The sequence below is a fragment of the Oncorhynchus gorbuscha genome, unplaced genomic scaffold (assembly GCF_021184085.1).
Source record: "Oncorhynchus gorbuscha isolate QuinsamMale2020 ecotype Even-year unplaced genomic scaffold, OgorEven_v1.0 Un_scaffold_1933, whole genome shotgun sequence".
Classification (NCBI taxonomy): domain Eukaryota; kingdom Metazoa; phylum Chordata; class Actinopteri; order Salmoniformes; family Salmonidae; genus Oncorhynchus; species Oncorhynchus gorbuscha.
The window spans coordinates 1-13,086 of NW_025746579.1; the positions used below are offsets into that span (position 1 = coordinate 1).

At 51.9% G+C, this 13,086-nt stretch overlaps 1 protein-coding gene across 1 annotated transcript in view; it reads right to left on the minus strand.

Moving 5' to 3' along the window:
• Positions 1-2,547: 2,547 nt before the first annotated feature.
• Positions 2,548-13,086, minus strand: part of LOC124024582 (EH domain-binding protein 1-like) — a gene marked incomplete at its 5' end in the record, with an annotated part of 62,781 nt that continues 52,242 nt past the window's right edge. Inside the window, one exon of the mRNA XM_046338481.1 lies at positions 2,548-2,782. Coding sequence (XP_046194437.1) covers positions 2,548-2,782 — 235 coding nt within the window. The remainder of the gene's footprint in view (positions 2,783-13,086) is intronic.

A 13,086-nucleotide genomic window follows, 5' to 3' on the forward strand; every position in this document is an offset into this window, starting at 1 on the left:
TTCACCACAGCCTGTCCTGGTTCACCACAGCCTGTCCTTGAAGAGGTAGCCTTAACACCATGACAAACTGGACTAACACACAAACACAGGGAGGACTTAAACAAGACCACGCACAAGCAGATGCACACACCACCCACACCACCACACACACACCACCCACCCACACACACCACACACCACCCACACACACACACACCACCCCACCACCCACACACCACCACACCACCCACACCCACACACACACCACCCACCCACACACACACACACCACCCACACCACACACACACCACCACATACCACCCACACACAACCCACCCACCCCACACACACCACCCACCCACCCACCACACACCACCACACACACCACCACACACCACCCACACACACCTCCACACACACCACCCACACACACAACAAACACCACCCACCACCCACCACCCACACACACCACCCACAAACACAACAACACCACCCACACACACACACCACCCACACACACACCACCCACACACACACCACCCACCCACACCACCCACACACACACACACCACCCACACACACACCACCCACACACACACCACCCACACACACACACCACCCACACACACACACACAACACACACCACCCACACCACCCCCACACACCACCACACACACACCACCCACACCACCCACACACGACGGACTTGAATAATAAAATGCTCCAACAACGTCCTTCCCTAACCCTTTAAAAATGATTTCTGCAGCAGCCAGAAGTGAGTTGAAGTCTTAGACAAAGTATCAGGATATATTACTACGTAAAACAGACGGAGAACAGACGTAGAACGGGACGTAGAACAGGACATAGAACAGGACATAGAACAGACGTAGAACAGACGTAGAACAGACGTAGAACAGACGTAGAACAGACGTAGAACAGGACGTAGAACAGGACGTAGAACAGGACGTAGAACAGGACATAGTACAGGACATAGAACAGACGTAGAACAGACGTAGAACAGACGTAGAAACGGGACATAGAACAGACGTAGAACAGGACATAGAACAGACATAGAACAGACATAGAACAGACATAGAACAGACGTAGAACAGACGTAGAACAGACATAGAACAGACGTAGAACAGACATAGAATAGGACGTAGAACAGACATAGAACAGACATAGAACAGACATAGAACAGACATAGAAACGAATGTAGAACGGGACATTGGAATCTGTTTGGGGATGTGTGTGTAAAACAGGATGGATATTCCAGACCCTTGAGGACAGCTGTAAATGCACACACACACAAAACATCGAGAAGCAAAGGAACAGCCTGTGTTTTTTGGGCAAACTGGAATCTGTGCATTAACACACAGACACATACAATGATGAGAAACTCCTACACACGTGTGTGTGTGTGTGTGTGTGTGTGTGTGTGTGTGTGTGTGTGTGTGTGTGTGTGTGTGTGTATGTGTGTGTGTGTGTGTGTAATGTGTGTGTGTGTGTGTGTGTGTGTGTGTGTGTGTGTGTGTGTGTGTGTGTGTGTGTGTGTGTGTGTGTGTGTGTGTGTGTGTGTGTGTGTGTATTCATTCACATGTGTGTTTTCTCTGTGAGAATATTTACAGAAACCAAAGCCTATTCTCACCACCTCTACATGTTAAAGTCTGAGCCTCATTTTCCACTGAATATCTCTCCTGCAACAGCCTCAGTCCCCCCTCTCTCTCCCTCCTCTCTCTCTCTCCCCTCTCTCCCTCCTCTCTCTCCCCCTCTCTCCCCCTCTCTCTCTCCCCCTCTCTCCCTCCTCTCTCTCTTCTCTCTCTCTCTCTCTCTCTCTCTCTCTCTCTCTCTCTCCCCCTCTCTCCCTCTCTCTCCCCCTCTCTCCCTCCTCTCTCCCCTCCATTGAGCTCTAAAGTCAGGGGCAGCCCTTGGCGGAGTGCAGCCCACCACAGGCCACTGAGTCTGGGTAATTAAGTTGTTTAGACCCCCTCACCCACAGTCACACGGCTGTGCAGCTGGTTGATAAACCTTCCTTAATGACATAGTACCACCATTACTGTTACCGCACCAAGTCCTACACAACTACAACAGCCAGCCACGGAGGGAGTGTGTGTGTATGTGTGTGTGTCCGCGGGGGGGGTTATGGGGGCAGATGGGGTTCTTACCCCCCTGTAATCAGTCTGCTGATGTGTTTAAGCCCCTCATATGCTTTCTGCCCTGCATCTCATATAGACTACTTAAACCCCCCCCCCCCACCCACCCAATCACTCCCGGCCACTGGGGTGGCTCATCATGTGTGTGTGACCACCAGCCGTTTAATTACAACTAGCAGAAATGCAGAATTTAAATAAATAAATAAACAGACAAACAGCCCAATAAACTAATACCTATATTCAGATGAGGAGGTTGGAGGTGACTGGACACACACGGAGGCACATGCAAACACAACTACACACACTTTGTGAACAACCACACACACACACTTTGTGAACAACCACACACACACACACACACACTTTATGAATACCACTACTCTAGTGCCACTACCCTCTTCAAAGAGTCTTACCTTAGGGGAGGAGAAGGGCAGCTCTCGCCCCCACCACAGCTGCCACGGCACTGGGTCCACTGGGCATGAATCTCTCCCCTCTCTGCCCCCTCCCTGGAGGTGTTGGGGCCGAGGGGCTGGGGCCTGGAGGTCTGGGAGGTAGCGGGGCTCTCCTCTTCTGGTTACTGAAGTCTGGAGAGGGGCCCCCGGAGGGCCGGGATGGGCTGGAGGTCCAGGGCTCGTAGAACGGGTTGGATCTGAAGGAGAGAGGGAGACGGAGGGGGAAGACGGAGGAGGGAGGGGAGAGACGGAGTGAGGAGAGGGAGGAGAGGGAGAGAGAGAAGGGGAGAGAGGGAGTGGAGAGAGGGAAGGGGAGAGAGGGAGTGGAGAGAGGGAAGGGGAGAGAGGGAGTGGAGAGAGGAAGGGAGAGTGGAGAGAGGGAAGGAGAGAGGGAGTGGAGAGAGGGAAGGGGAGAGAGGGAGTGGAGAGAGGGAAGGGGAGAGAGGGAGTGGAGAGAGGGAAGGGGAGAGAGGGAGTGGAGAGAGGAAGGGGAGAGAGGGAGTGGAGAGAGAGAAGGGGAGAGAGGGAGTGGAGAGAGGGAAGGGGGAGAGGGAGTGAGGGGGAGAGGGAGAGAGGGAAGGGGAGAGAGGGAGGAGAGGGGAGAGAGGGAGGGAGAGGGGGAGAGGGAGTGAGGGGGAGATGGAGAGAAGGAAGGGGAGAGACAGAGTGAGGGGGGAGAGGGAAGGGGAGAGAGGGAGTGAGGGGGAGAGGGAAGGGAGAGAGGGAATGAGGGGGGAGGGAGAGAGGGAGGGGAGAGATGGAGGGAGAGAGGGAAAGGGATGGGAAGTGATGGGGGATGGGGAGTGGGGAGGGGAGAGGGAAAGAAAGAGGGAGAGGAGAGAGATATGGCATATCAAAAGATTGCATCATAATGTAATTTCACAGGCATTGTATAACTTTACATCCTCTAAAACTCTTCTGTTTTTTGTTAAATTTATTTCACTTTTATTTGACCAGGGAGGCCAGTTGAGAACAAGTTCTCATTTACAACTGCGACCTGGTCAAGATAAAGCAAAGCAAAGCAGTGCAACAGAAACAACAACACAGAGATACACATGGAATAAACAAACGTACAGTCAATAACACTTCACTGTACTTTACTTAGGAACACACATTCACCACTAAAATAGCTGACCAGGTACCATAGAACCACCACACGGTTAACATTACCACAGAGCCACAACACGGCTAGCAGTACCTCAGAACCACAAAACGGCTAGCAGTACCTCAGAACCACAACACGGCTAGCAGTACCTCAGAGCCACAACACGGCTAGCAATACCTCAGAGCCACAACACGGATAGCAGTACCAACCCAGTCACAACACGGCTAGCAGTACCTCAGAGCCACAACACAGCTAGCAGTACCTCAGAGCAACAACAAGGTTAGCAATACCAACCCAAACACACATGGTTAGCATTACCACAGAGCCACAACACAGCTAGCAGTACCTCGGAACCACAACACGGCTAGCAGTACCTCGGAGCCACAACACGGCTAGCAGTACCAACCCCGCCACAACACGGCTAGCAGTACCTCGGAGCCACAACACGGCTAGCAGTACCTCAGAACCACATCACGGCTAGCAGTACCAGAGCCACAACACGGTTAGCAGTACCAACCCAGCCACAACACGGCTAGCAGTACCTCGGAGCCACAACACGGCTAGCAGTACCTCGGAGCCACAACACGGCTAGCAGTACCTCAGAGCCACAACACGGCTAGCAGTACCTCAGAACCACACGGCTAGTATTACCTCAGAACCACAACATGGCTAGCAGTACCTCAGAACCACACGGCTAGTATTACCTCAGAACCACAACACGGCTAGCAGTACCAACCCAGCCACAACACGGCAGTACCTAGCAGTACCTCCTAGCAACCACAACACGGCTAGCTGTATCTCAGAACCACAACATGGCTAGCAGTACCTAGTATTACCTCAGAACCACAACACGGCTAGCAGTACCTCAGAACCACAACACGGCTAGCAGTACCTCAGAACCACAACACGGCTAGCAGTATCTCAGAACCACAACACGGCTAGCAGTACCACAGAACCACAACACGGCTAGCAGTACCTCAGAACCACAACACGGCTAGCAGTACCTCAGAGCCACAACACGGCTAGCAGTACTAACCCAGAGCCACAACACGGCTAGCAGTACCTCCTCCGAACCACAACACGGCTAGCTGTATCTCAGAACCACAACACGGCTAGCAGTACCACAGAACCACAACATGGCTAGCAGTACCTCAGAACCACGACACGGCTAGCAGTACCTCAGAGCCACAACACGGCTAGCAGTACCTCAGAGCCACAACACGGCTAGCAGTACCTCAGAGCCACAACACGGCTAGCAGTACCTCAGAACCACAACACGGCTAGCAGTACCTCAGAACCACACGGCTAGTATTACCTCAGAACCACACAGCTAGCAGTACCTCAGAGCCACAACACGGCTAGTATTACCTCAGAACCACACGGCTAGCAGTACCTCAGAGCCACAACATGGCTAGCAGTACCAACCCAGCCACAACACGGCTAGCAGTACCTCAGAGCCACAACACGGCTAGTATTACCCCAGAACCACACATGGCTAGTAATTACCCCAGAACCACAACACGGCTAGCAGTACCTCAGAACCACAACATGGCTAGTATTACCCCAGAACCACACATGGCTAGTAGTGAGTCAAAAGTACACACACAACGTTGAGTTAAACGGATGGTTGGGTAACACAGGACACAGGTGCTCTGAGGTCAGCTCTGAGTGACCTCATATCCCAACTGCCATGCTGGGCACTGACAGACACACACAGGATCTTATCAATACACAGGTCAGCCAGCCCGCAGGGTTGAAACGGGCTACACCGCTCCACGTCACTCATTCAACACTCACCACTCACACACAGCCAGAGACCTAGGGGAAGGGGGGGTTGGCTAGGTATATCAGGCTGAAAGAAACAGACAAGTTCAGTGTGTATCTAACCCCGGCCAAGAGGACGGAGGAGAAAGGAGGATAGAGAAGCAGAGCCATAGAGGCTGTGGCATTCATCTTTGACAGACCTGCCTTGGCTAAAAGACATGTGAAAAGACCCAGGCTGCAGTCCAATCGTGTGTGTGTGTGTGTGTGTGTGTCCCACCCCTCTCAGCCCAGCCACTTTCCCTCAGGGTATCCCTGTCGAAACCGGATGCAGTATGATTGCCATCTTAAGTGGCGGTCTAATTCACAAACGTTACCCCCCCCTCTGCCCTCGATTTAGCTCAAGGGAGCAAGTGAACTACTTTGATCACTCGCAGGGTTGTTATGACCCACAATTCAATGCAAACTGCAGTCACGTGTCAAACGAAGTGCCACGAAGTGTCCGATTCAATCAAGACGACTGCATCTTTCGGCATGTGAGAGATAAGTACTACTCTTGTATGCTAGCTAGCTAACAAATACATATAGACAACATTCATTTTAGGAGGTGGCAAATGAAAATATCATTCTCAAAGTGTCTCATAGTGAGGATCCTGTAAATGTAGCTAGCTAAACACATTTTTTGGGGCGGAATTTGAAAATATATTGGAACAAATAACCAAAGCTAGCTAGCCAGCTATGGGTAACTATAGCTTACGACCTGAGAAGAGCGCCATGTTAGCTTGCGAGGTGCATAAATAGCTTTAGGTTGGTTATTAGGCACAACTTCCGAGCTTTCCAAGAAGGACGTTGCCTAGCAGATCATCACGGTCTCTAGCATAGACAGGAGAATATGAAGGTACACTAAGATGTGACAATGTAAAACTTCATTGAAGGGCGGTGCACAGTCGTGGCCAAAAGATTTGAGAATGACACAAATATGAATTTTCACAAAGTCTGCTGCCTCAGTTTGTATGATGGCAATTGGCATATACTCCAGAATGTTATGAAGAGTGATCAGACAAATTGCAATTCATTTCAAAGTCCCTCTTTGCCATGCAAATGAACTGAATCTCCAAAAAACATTTCCACTGCATTTCAGCCCTGCCACAAAAGGACCAGCTGACATGTCAGTGATTATCTCGTTAACACAGGTGTGAGTGTTGATGAGGACAAGGCTGGAGATCACTCTGTCATGCTGATTGAGTTCTAATAACAGAAAAGTAGGGTGGTGCTTGGAATCATAAAGTCATTTTCTCTGATGAATCCCCTTTCCGATTGTTTGGGGCATCCGTAAAAAAGCTTGTCCGAAGAAGACAAGGTGAGCGCTACCATCAGTCCTGTGTCATGCCAACAGTAAAGCATCCTGAGACCATTCATGTGTGGGGTTGCTTCTCAGCCAAGGGAGTGGGCTCACTCACAATTTTGCCTAAGAACACAGCCATGAATAAAGAATGGTACCAACACATCCTCCAAGAGCAACTTCTCCTAACTATCCAGGAACAGTTTGGTGACGAACAATGCCTTTTCCAGCATGATGGAGCACCTTGCCATAAGGCAAACGTGATAACTAAGTGGCTCTGGGAACAAAACATCGATATTTTGGGTCATTGGCCAGGAAACTCCCCAGACCTTAATCCCACAAACAAAAACCCACAAATTCTGACAAATTCTGACAAACTCCATCAGTCAGGATGTGGCCCAGAAGTTATTTGACAGCATGCCAGGTTTGATTGCAGAGGTCTTGAAAAAGAAGGGTCAACACTGCAAATATTGACTCTTTGCATCAACTTCATGTAATTGTCAATACAAGCCTTTGACACTAATGAAAGGCTTGTAATTATACTTCAGTATTCCATAGTAACATCTGACGAAAATATCTAAAGACACTGAAGCAGCAAACTTTGTGTAAATTAATATTTGTGTCATTCTCAATACTTTCGGCCACGACTGCACACCACAGCCCCAGTCAAAACACTTTGCTCTCTCTCTCCCTCCATCCTCTCCTCCCTCCATCCCCCTCTCTCCCTCTTCCTCTCTCCCTCCATCTCAGCCCCAGTAAAAACACTTTGCTCCCTCCCCCTCTCTCCCTCCATCTCTCTCTCCTCTCCATTCTCCCTCTCCCTCCCCTCTCCCTCCTCCACAGCCCCAGTAAAAACACTCTCTCTCCCTCCCTCCCTCCCTCCCTCTCCCTCCCTCCTTCCTCTCTCCCTCCCTCCCTCCCCATCTCTCTCTCGCCCCCCCTCCATCTCTCTCTCTTTCCCTCCTTCCTCTCTCCCTCCCTCCACAGCCCCAGTCAAAACACTTCGCTCCCTCCCCCTCCCCCCCTCCATCTCTCCCTCCCAGGGCTGAGTCCCAAATGCCACCATATTGTCTATCTATACACTACATGAAAGTAGTGCACTGTGTAAGTAATAGGTTGCCATTTGGGATGTTACCCGGGACAAGAAAAAACAAAACATGGTGGACTCAATAACCTAGGAGTGGCTTATGATGGGGATGGAGGGAGGAATGTTAGTCAGGGGGTTGGGAGGAGGAATGTTAGTGAGGGGGTTGGGAGGAGGAATGTTATTCAGGGGGTTGGGAGGAGGAATGTTAGTGAGGGGTTGGGAGGAGGAATGTTAGTTAGGGGTTGGGAGGAGGAATGTTTTGGGGTTGGGAGGAGGAATGTTAGTGAGGGGTTGGGAGGAATGTTTGATGGGGGTTGGGAGGAGGAAATGTCGGGGGTTGGGAGTAGGAATGATTGATGGGGTTGGGAGGAAGGAATGTTAGTGAGGGGGTTGGGAGGAGGAATGTTTGATGGGGGTTGGGAGGAGGAATGTTTCAGGGGTTGGGAGGAGGAATGTTAGTCAGGGGTTGGGAGGAGGAATGTTAGTCAGGGGTTGGGAGGAGGAATGTTTGATGGGGGTTGGGAGGAGGAATGTTAGTCAGGGGGTTGGGAGGAGGAATGTTAGTCAGGGGGTTGGGAGGAGGAATGTTAGTCAGGGGGTTGGGAGGAGGAATGTTAGTGAGGGGGTTGGGAGGAGGAATGTTAGTGAGGGGTTGGGAGGAGGAATGTTAGTGAGGGGGTTGGGAGGAGGAATGTTAGTCAGGGGGTTGGGAGGAGGAATGTTAGTCAGGGGGTTGGGAGGAGGAATGTTAGTGAGGGGTTGAGAGGAGGAGTGTTTGATGGGGATGGGAGGAGGAATGTTAGTCAGGGGGTTGAATGTTAGTCAGGGGTTGGGAGGAGGAATGTTAGTGAGGGGGTTGGGAGGAGGAATGTTAGTGAGGGGGTTGGGAGGAGGAATGTTAGTGGGGGTTGGGAGGAGGAATGGTCAGGGGGTTGGGAGGAGGAATGTTAGTGAGGGGTTGAGAGGAGGAGTGTTTGATGGGGATGGGAGGAGGAATGTTAGTCAGGGGGTTGGGAGGAGGAATGTTAGTGAGGGGGTTGGGAGGAGGAATGTTAGTGAGGGGTTGGGAGGAGGAATGTTAGTCAGGGGGTTGAGAGGAGGAATGTTTGATGGGGTTGGGAGGAGGAATGTTAGTCAGGGGTTGGGAGGAGGAATGTTAGTCAGGGGGTTGGGAGGAGGAATGTTTGATGGGGTTGGGAGGAGGAATGTTAGTCAGGGGGTTGGGAGGAGGAATGTTAGCCAGGGGTTGGGAGGAGGAATGTTAGTGAGGGGGTTGGGAGGAGGAATGTTAGTCAGGGGTTGGGAGGAGGAATGTTAGTCAGGGGTTGGGAGGAGGAATGTTAGTCAGGGGTTGGGAGAAGGAATGTTAGTCAGGGGGTTGGGAGGAGGAATGTTTGAGGGGGTTGAGAGGAGGAGTGTTTGATGGGGATGGGAGGAGGAATGTTAGTGAGGGGTTGGGAGGAGGAATGTTTGATGGGGTTGGGGGAGGAATGTTTGATGGGGTTGGGAGGAGGAATGTTAGTGAGGGGGTTGGGAGGAGGAATGTTAGTGAGGGGGTTGGGAGGAGGAATGTTTGATGGGGTTGGGAGGAGGAATGTTAGTCAGGGGTTGGGAGGAGGAATGTTTGATGGGGTTGGGAGGAGGAATGTTAGTCAGGGGTTGGGAGGAGGAATGTTAGTCAGGGGTTGGGAGGAGGAATGTTAGTCAGGGGGTTGAGAGGAGGAATGTTAGTGAGGGGGTTGGGAGGAGGAATGTTAGTCGGGGGGTTGGGAGGAGGAATGTTAGTGAGGGGGATGGGAGGAGGAATGTTAGTGAGGGGTTGGGAGGAGGAATGTTTGATGGGGATGGGAGGAGGAATGTTAGTGAGGGGGTTGGGAGGAGGAATGTTTGATGGGGTTGGGAGGAGGAATGTTAGTGAGGGGGTTGGGAGGAGGAATGTTTGATGGGGTTGGGAGGAGGAATGTTAGTGAGGGGGTTGGGAGGAGGAATGTTTGATGGGGGTTGGGAGGAGGAATGTTAGTGAGGGGGTTGGGTCGAATGTTAGTCAGGGGGTTGGGAGGAGGAATGTTTGATGGGGATGGGAGGAGGAATGTTAGTGAGGGGTTGGGAGGAGGAATGTTTGATGGGGATGGGAGGAGGAATGTTAGTGAGGGGGTTGGGAGGAGGAATGTTTGATGGGGATGGGAGGAGGAATGTTAGTGAGGGGTTGGGAGGAGGAATGTTTGATGGGGATGGGAGGAGGAATGTTAGTGAGGGGGTTGGGAGGAGGAATGTTTGATGGGGTTGGGGGAGGAATGTTTGATGGGGGTTGGGAGGAGGAATGTTAGTCAGGGGGTTGGGAGGAGGAATGTTTGATGGGGTTGGGAGGAAGAATGTTAGTGAGGGGGTTGGGAGGAGGAATGTTTGATGGGGTTGGGAGGAGGAATGTTTGATGGGGGTTGGGAGGAGGAATGTTAGTGAGGGGTTGGGAGGAGGAATGTTTGATGGGGTTGGGAGGAGGAATGGTAGGGAGGAGGAATGATATTCAGGGGGTTGGGAGGAGGAATGGTAGGGGAGGAGGAATGGTAGGGGAGGAGGAATGTTTGATGGGGTTGGGAGGAGGAATGGTAGGGGAGGAGGAATGTTATTCAGGGGTTGGGAGGAGGAATGTTAGTCAGGGGGTTGGGAGGAGGAATGTTTGATGGGGGTTGGGAGGAGGAATGTTAGTCAAGGGGTTGGGAGGAGGAATGTTAGTCAGGGGGTTGAGAGGAGGAATGTTATTCAGGGGTTGGGAGGAGGAATGTTATTCAGGGGGTTGGGAGGAGGAATGTTATTCAGGGGTTGGGAGGAGGAATGGTAGGGGGAGGAGGAATGGTTGGGAGGAGGAATGTTATTCAGGGGTTGGGAGGAGGAATGGTGGGAGGAGGAATGCTATTCAGGGGTTGGGAGGAGGAATGGTGGGAGGAGGAATGCTATTCAGGGGGTTGGGAGGAGGAATGGTAGGGGAGTAGGAATGTTAGTGAGGGGTTGAGAGGAGGAATGTTAGTGAGGGGGTTGGGAGGAGGAATGTTATTCAGGGGGTTGGGAGGAGGAATGGTAGGGGAGGAGGAATGGTAGGGGAGGAGGAATGTTATTCAGGGGGTTGGGAGGAGGAATGGTAGAGGAGGAATGTTATTCAGGGGGTTGGGAGGAGGAATGGTAGGGAGGAGGAATGTTAGTGAGGGGGTTGGGAGGAGGAATGTTATTCAGGGGGTTGGGAGGAGGAATGTTATTCAGGGGGTTGGGAGGAGGAATGTTATTCAGGGGTTGGGAGGAGGAATGTTAGTCATGGGGGTTGGGAGGAGGAATGGTAGGGGAGGAGGAATGTTAGTCAGGGGTTGGGAGGAGGAATGTTAGTCAGGGGTTGGGAGGAGGAATGTTAGGGGTTGGGAGGAGGAATGATGGTCGGGGGGTTGGGAGGAGGAATATTAGCCAGGGGTTGGGAGGAGGAATGTTAGTCAGGGGTTGGGAGGAGGAATGTTAGGGAGGGGAATGTTATTCGGGGTTGGGAGGAGGAATGTTATTGGGGGTTGGGAGGAGGAATGTTAGTCAGGGGGTTGAGAGTAGGAATGTTAGTCAGGGGGTTGAGAGGAGGAATGTTAGTGAGGGGGTTGGGAGGGAATGTTAGTCAGGGGGTTGGGAGGAGGAATGTTTGATGGGGTTGGGAGGAGGGAATGTTTGATGGGGTTGGGAGGAGGAATGTTTGATGGTGGTTGGGAGGAGGAATGTTTGATGGGGGTTGGGAGGAGGAATGTTAGTGAGGGGGTTGGGAGGAGGAATGTTAGGCAGAGGGTTGGGAGGAGGAATGTTAGCAAGGGGGTTGGGAGGAGGAATGTTAGTGAGGGGGTTGGGAAGAGGAATGTTAGTCAGGGGGTTGGGAGGAGGAATGTTGGGAGGAGGAATGTTATTCGGGGGTTGGGAGGAGGAATGTTATTCGGGGGTTGGGAGGAGGAATGTTAGTCAGGGGGTTGAGAGGAGGAATGTTAGTCGGGGGGTTGGGAGGAGGAATGTTAGTGAGGGGTTGGGAGGAGTAATGTTAGTGAGGGGGTTGGGAGGAGGAATGTTAGTCAGGGGGTTGGGAGGAGGAATGTTAGTCAGGGGGTTGGGAGGAGGAATGTTATTCAGGGGCTTGGGAGGAGGAATGTTATTCAGGGGCTTGAGAGGAGGAATATTAGCGAGGGGGTTGAGAGAAGGAATGTTAGTCGGGGGAGGAGGAAGTGAGGGGTTGGGAGGAGGAATGTTATTCAGGGAGTTGGGAAGAGGAATGGTAGGGAGGAGGAATGTTAGTCGGGGGGTAGGGAGGAGGAATGTTAGTGAGGGGGTTGGGAGGAGGAATGTTAGTGAGGGGTTGGGAGGAGGAATGGTGGGAGGAGGAATGTTAGTTGGGGGGTTGGGAGGGGTTAGGGGAGGAGGAATGTTAGTGAGGGGGTTGGGAGGAGGAATGTTAGGGGAGGAGGAATGTTAGTCGGGGTTGGGAGGAGGAATGTTAGTCAGGGGTTGGGAGGAGGAATGTTGGGAGGAGGAATGTTAGTGAGGGGGTTGGGAGGAGGAATGTTAGGGGGAGGAGGAATGTTAGTCAGGGGGTTGGGAGGAGGAATGTTAGTAAGGGGGTTGGGAGGAGGAATGTTAGTGAGGGGGTTGGGAGGAGGAATGTTAGGGAGGAGGAATGTTAGTCAGGGGGTTGGGAGGAGGAATGTTAGTAAGGGGGTTGGGAGGAGGAATGTTAGTGAGGGGGTTGGGAGGAGGAATGTTAGTAAGGGGGTTGGGAGGAGGAATGTTAGTGAGGGGTTGGGAGGAGGAATGTTAGTGAGGGGGTTGGGAGGAGGAATGTTAGTCAGGGGGGGTTGGGAGGAGGAATGTTAGTCAGGGGGTTGGGAGGAGGAATGTTAGTCAGGGGGTTGGGAGGAGGAATGTTAGTCAGGGGGTTGGGAGGAGGAATGTTAGTCAGGGGGTTGGGAGGAGGAATGTTAGTCGGGGGGTTGGGAGGAGGAATGTTAGTCAGGGGGTTGGGAGGAGGAATGCTAGTCGGGGGGTTGGGAGGAGGAATGTTAGTCAGGGGGTTGGGAGGAGGAATGTTAGTGAGGGGGTTGAGTATTCTAGGGTTTTGACAAAGTTAAAGGGTCACCATAGGAAATATCCCCTCAACCCAAACTGAATTGGAAAGATAGACTAATGTATTATATCCAAG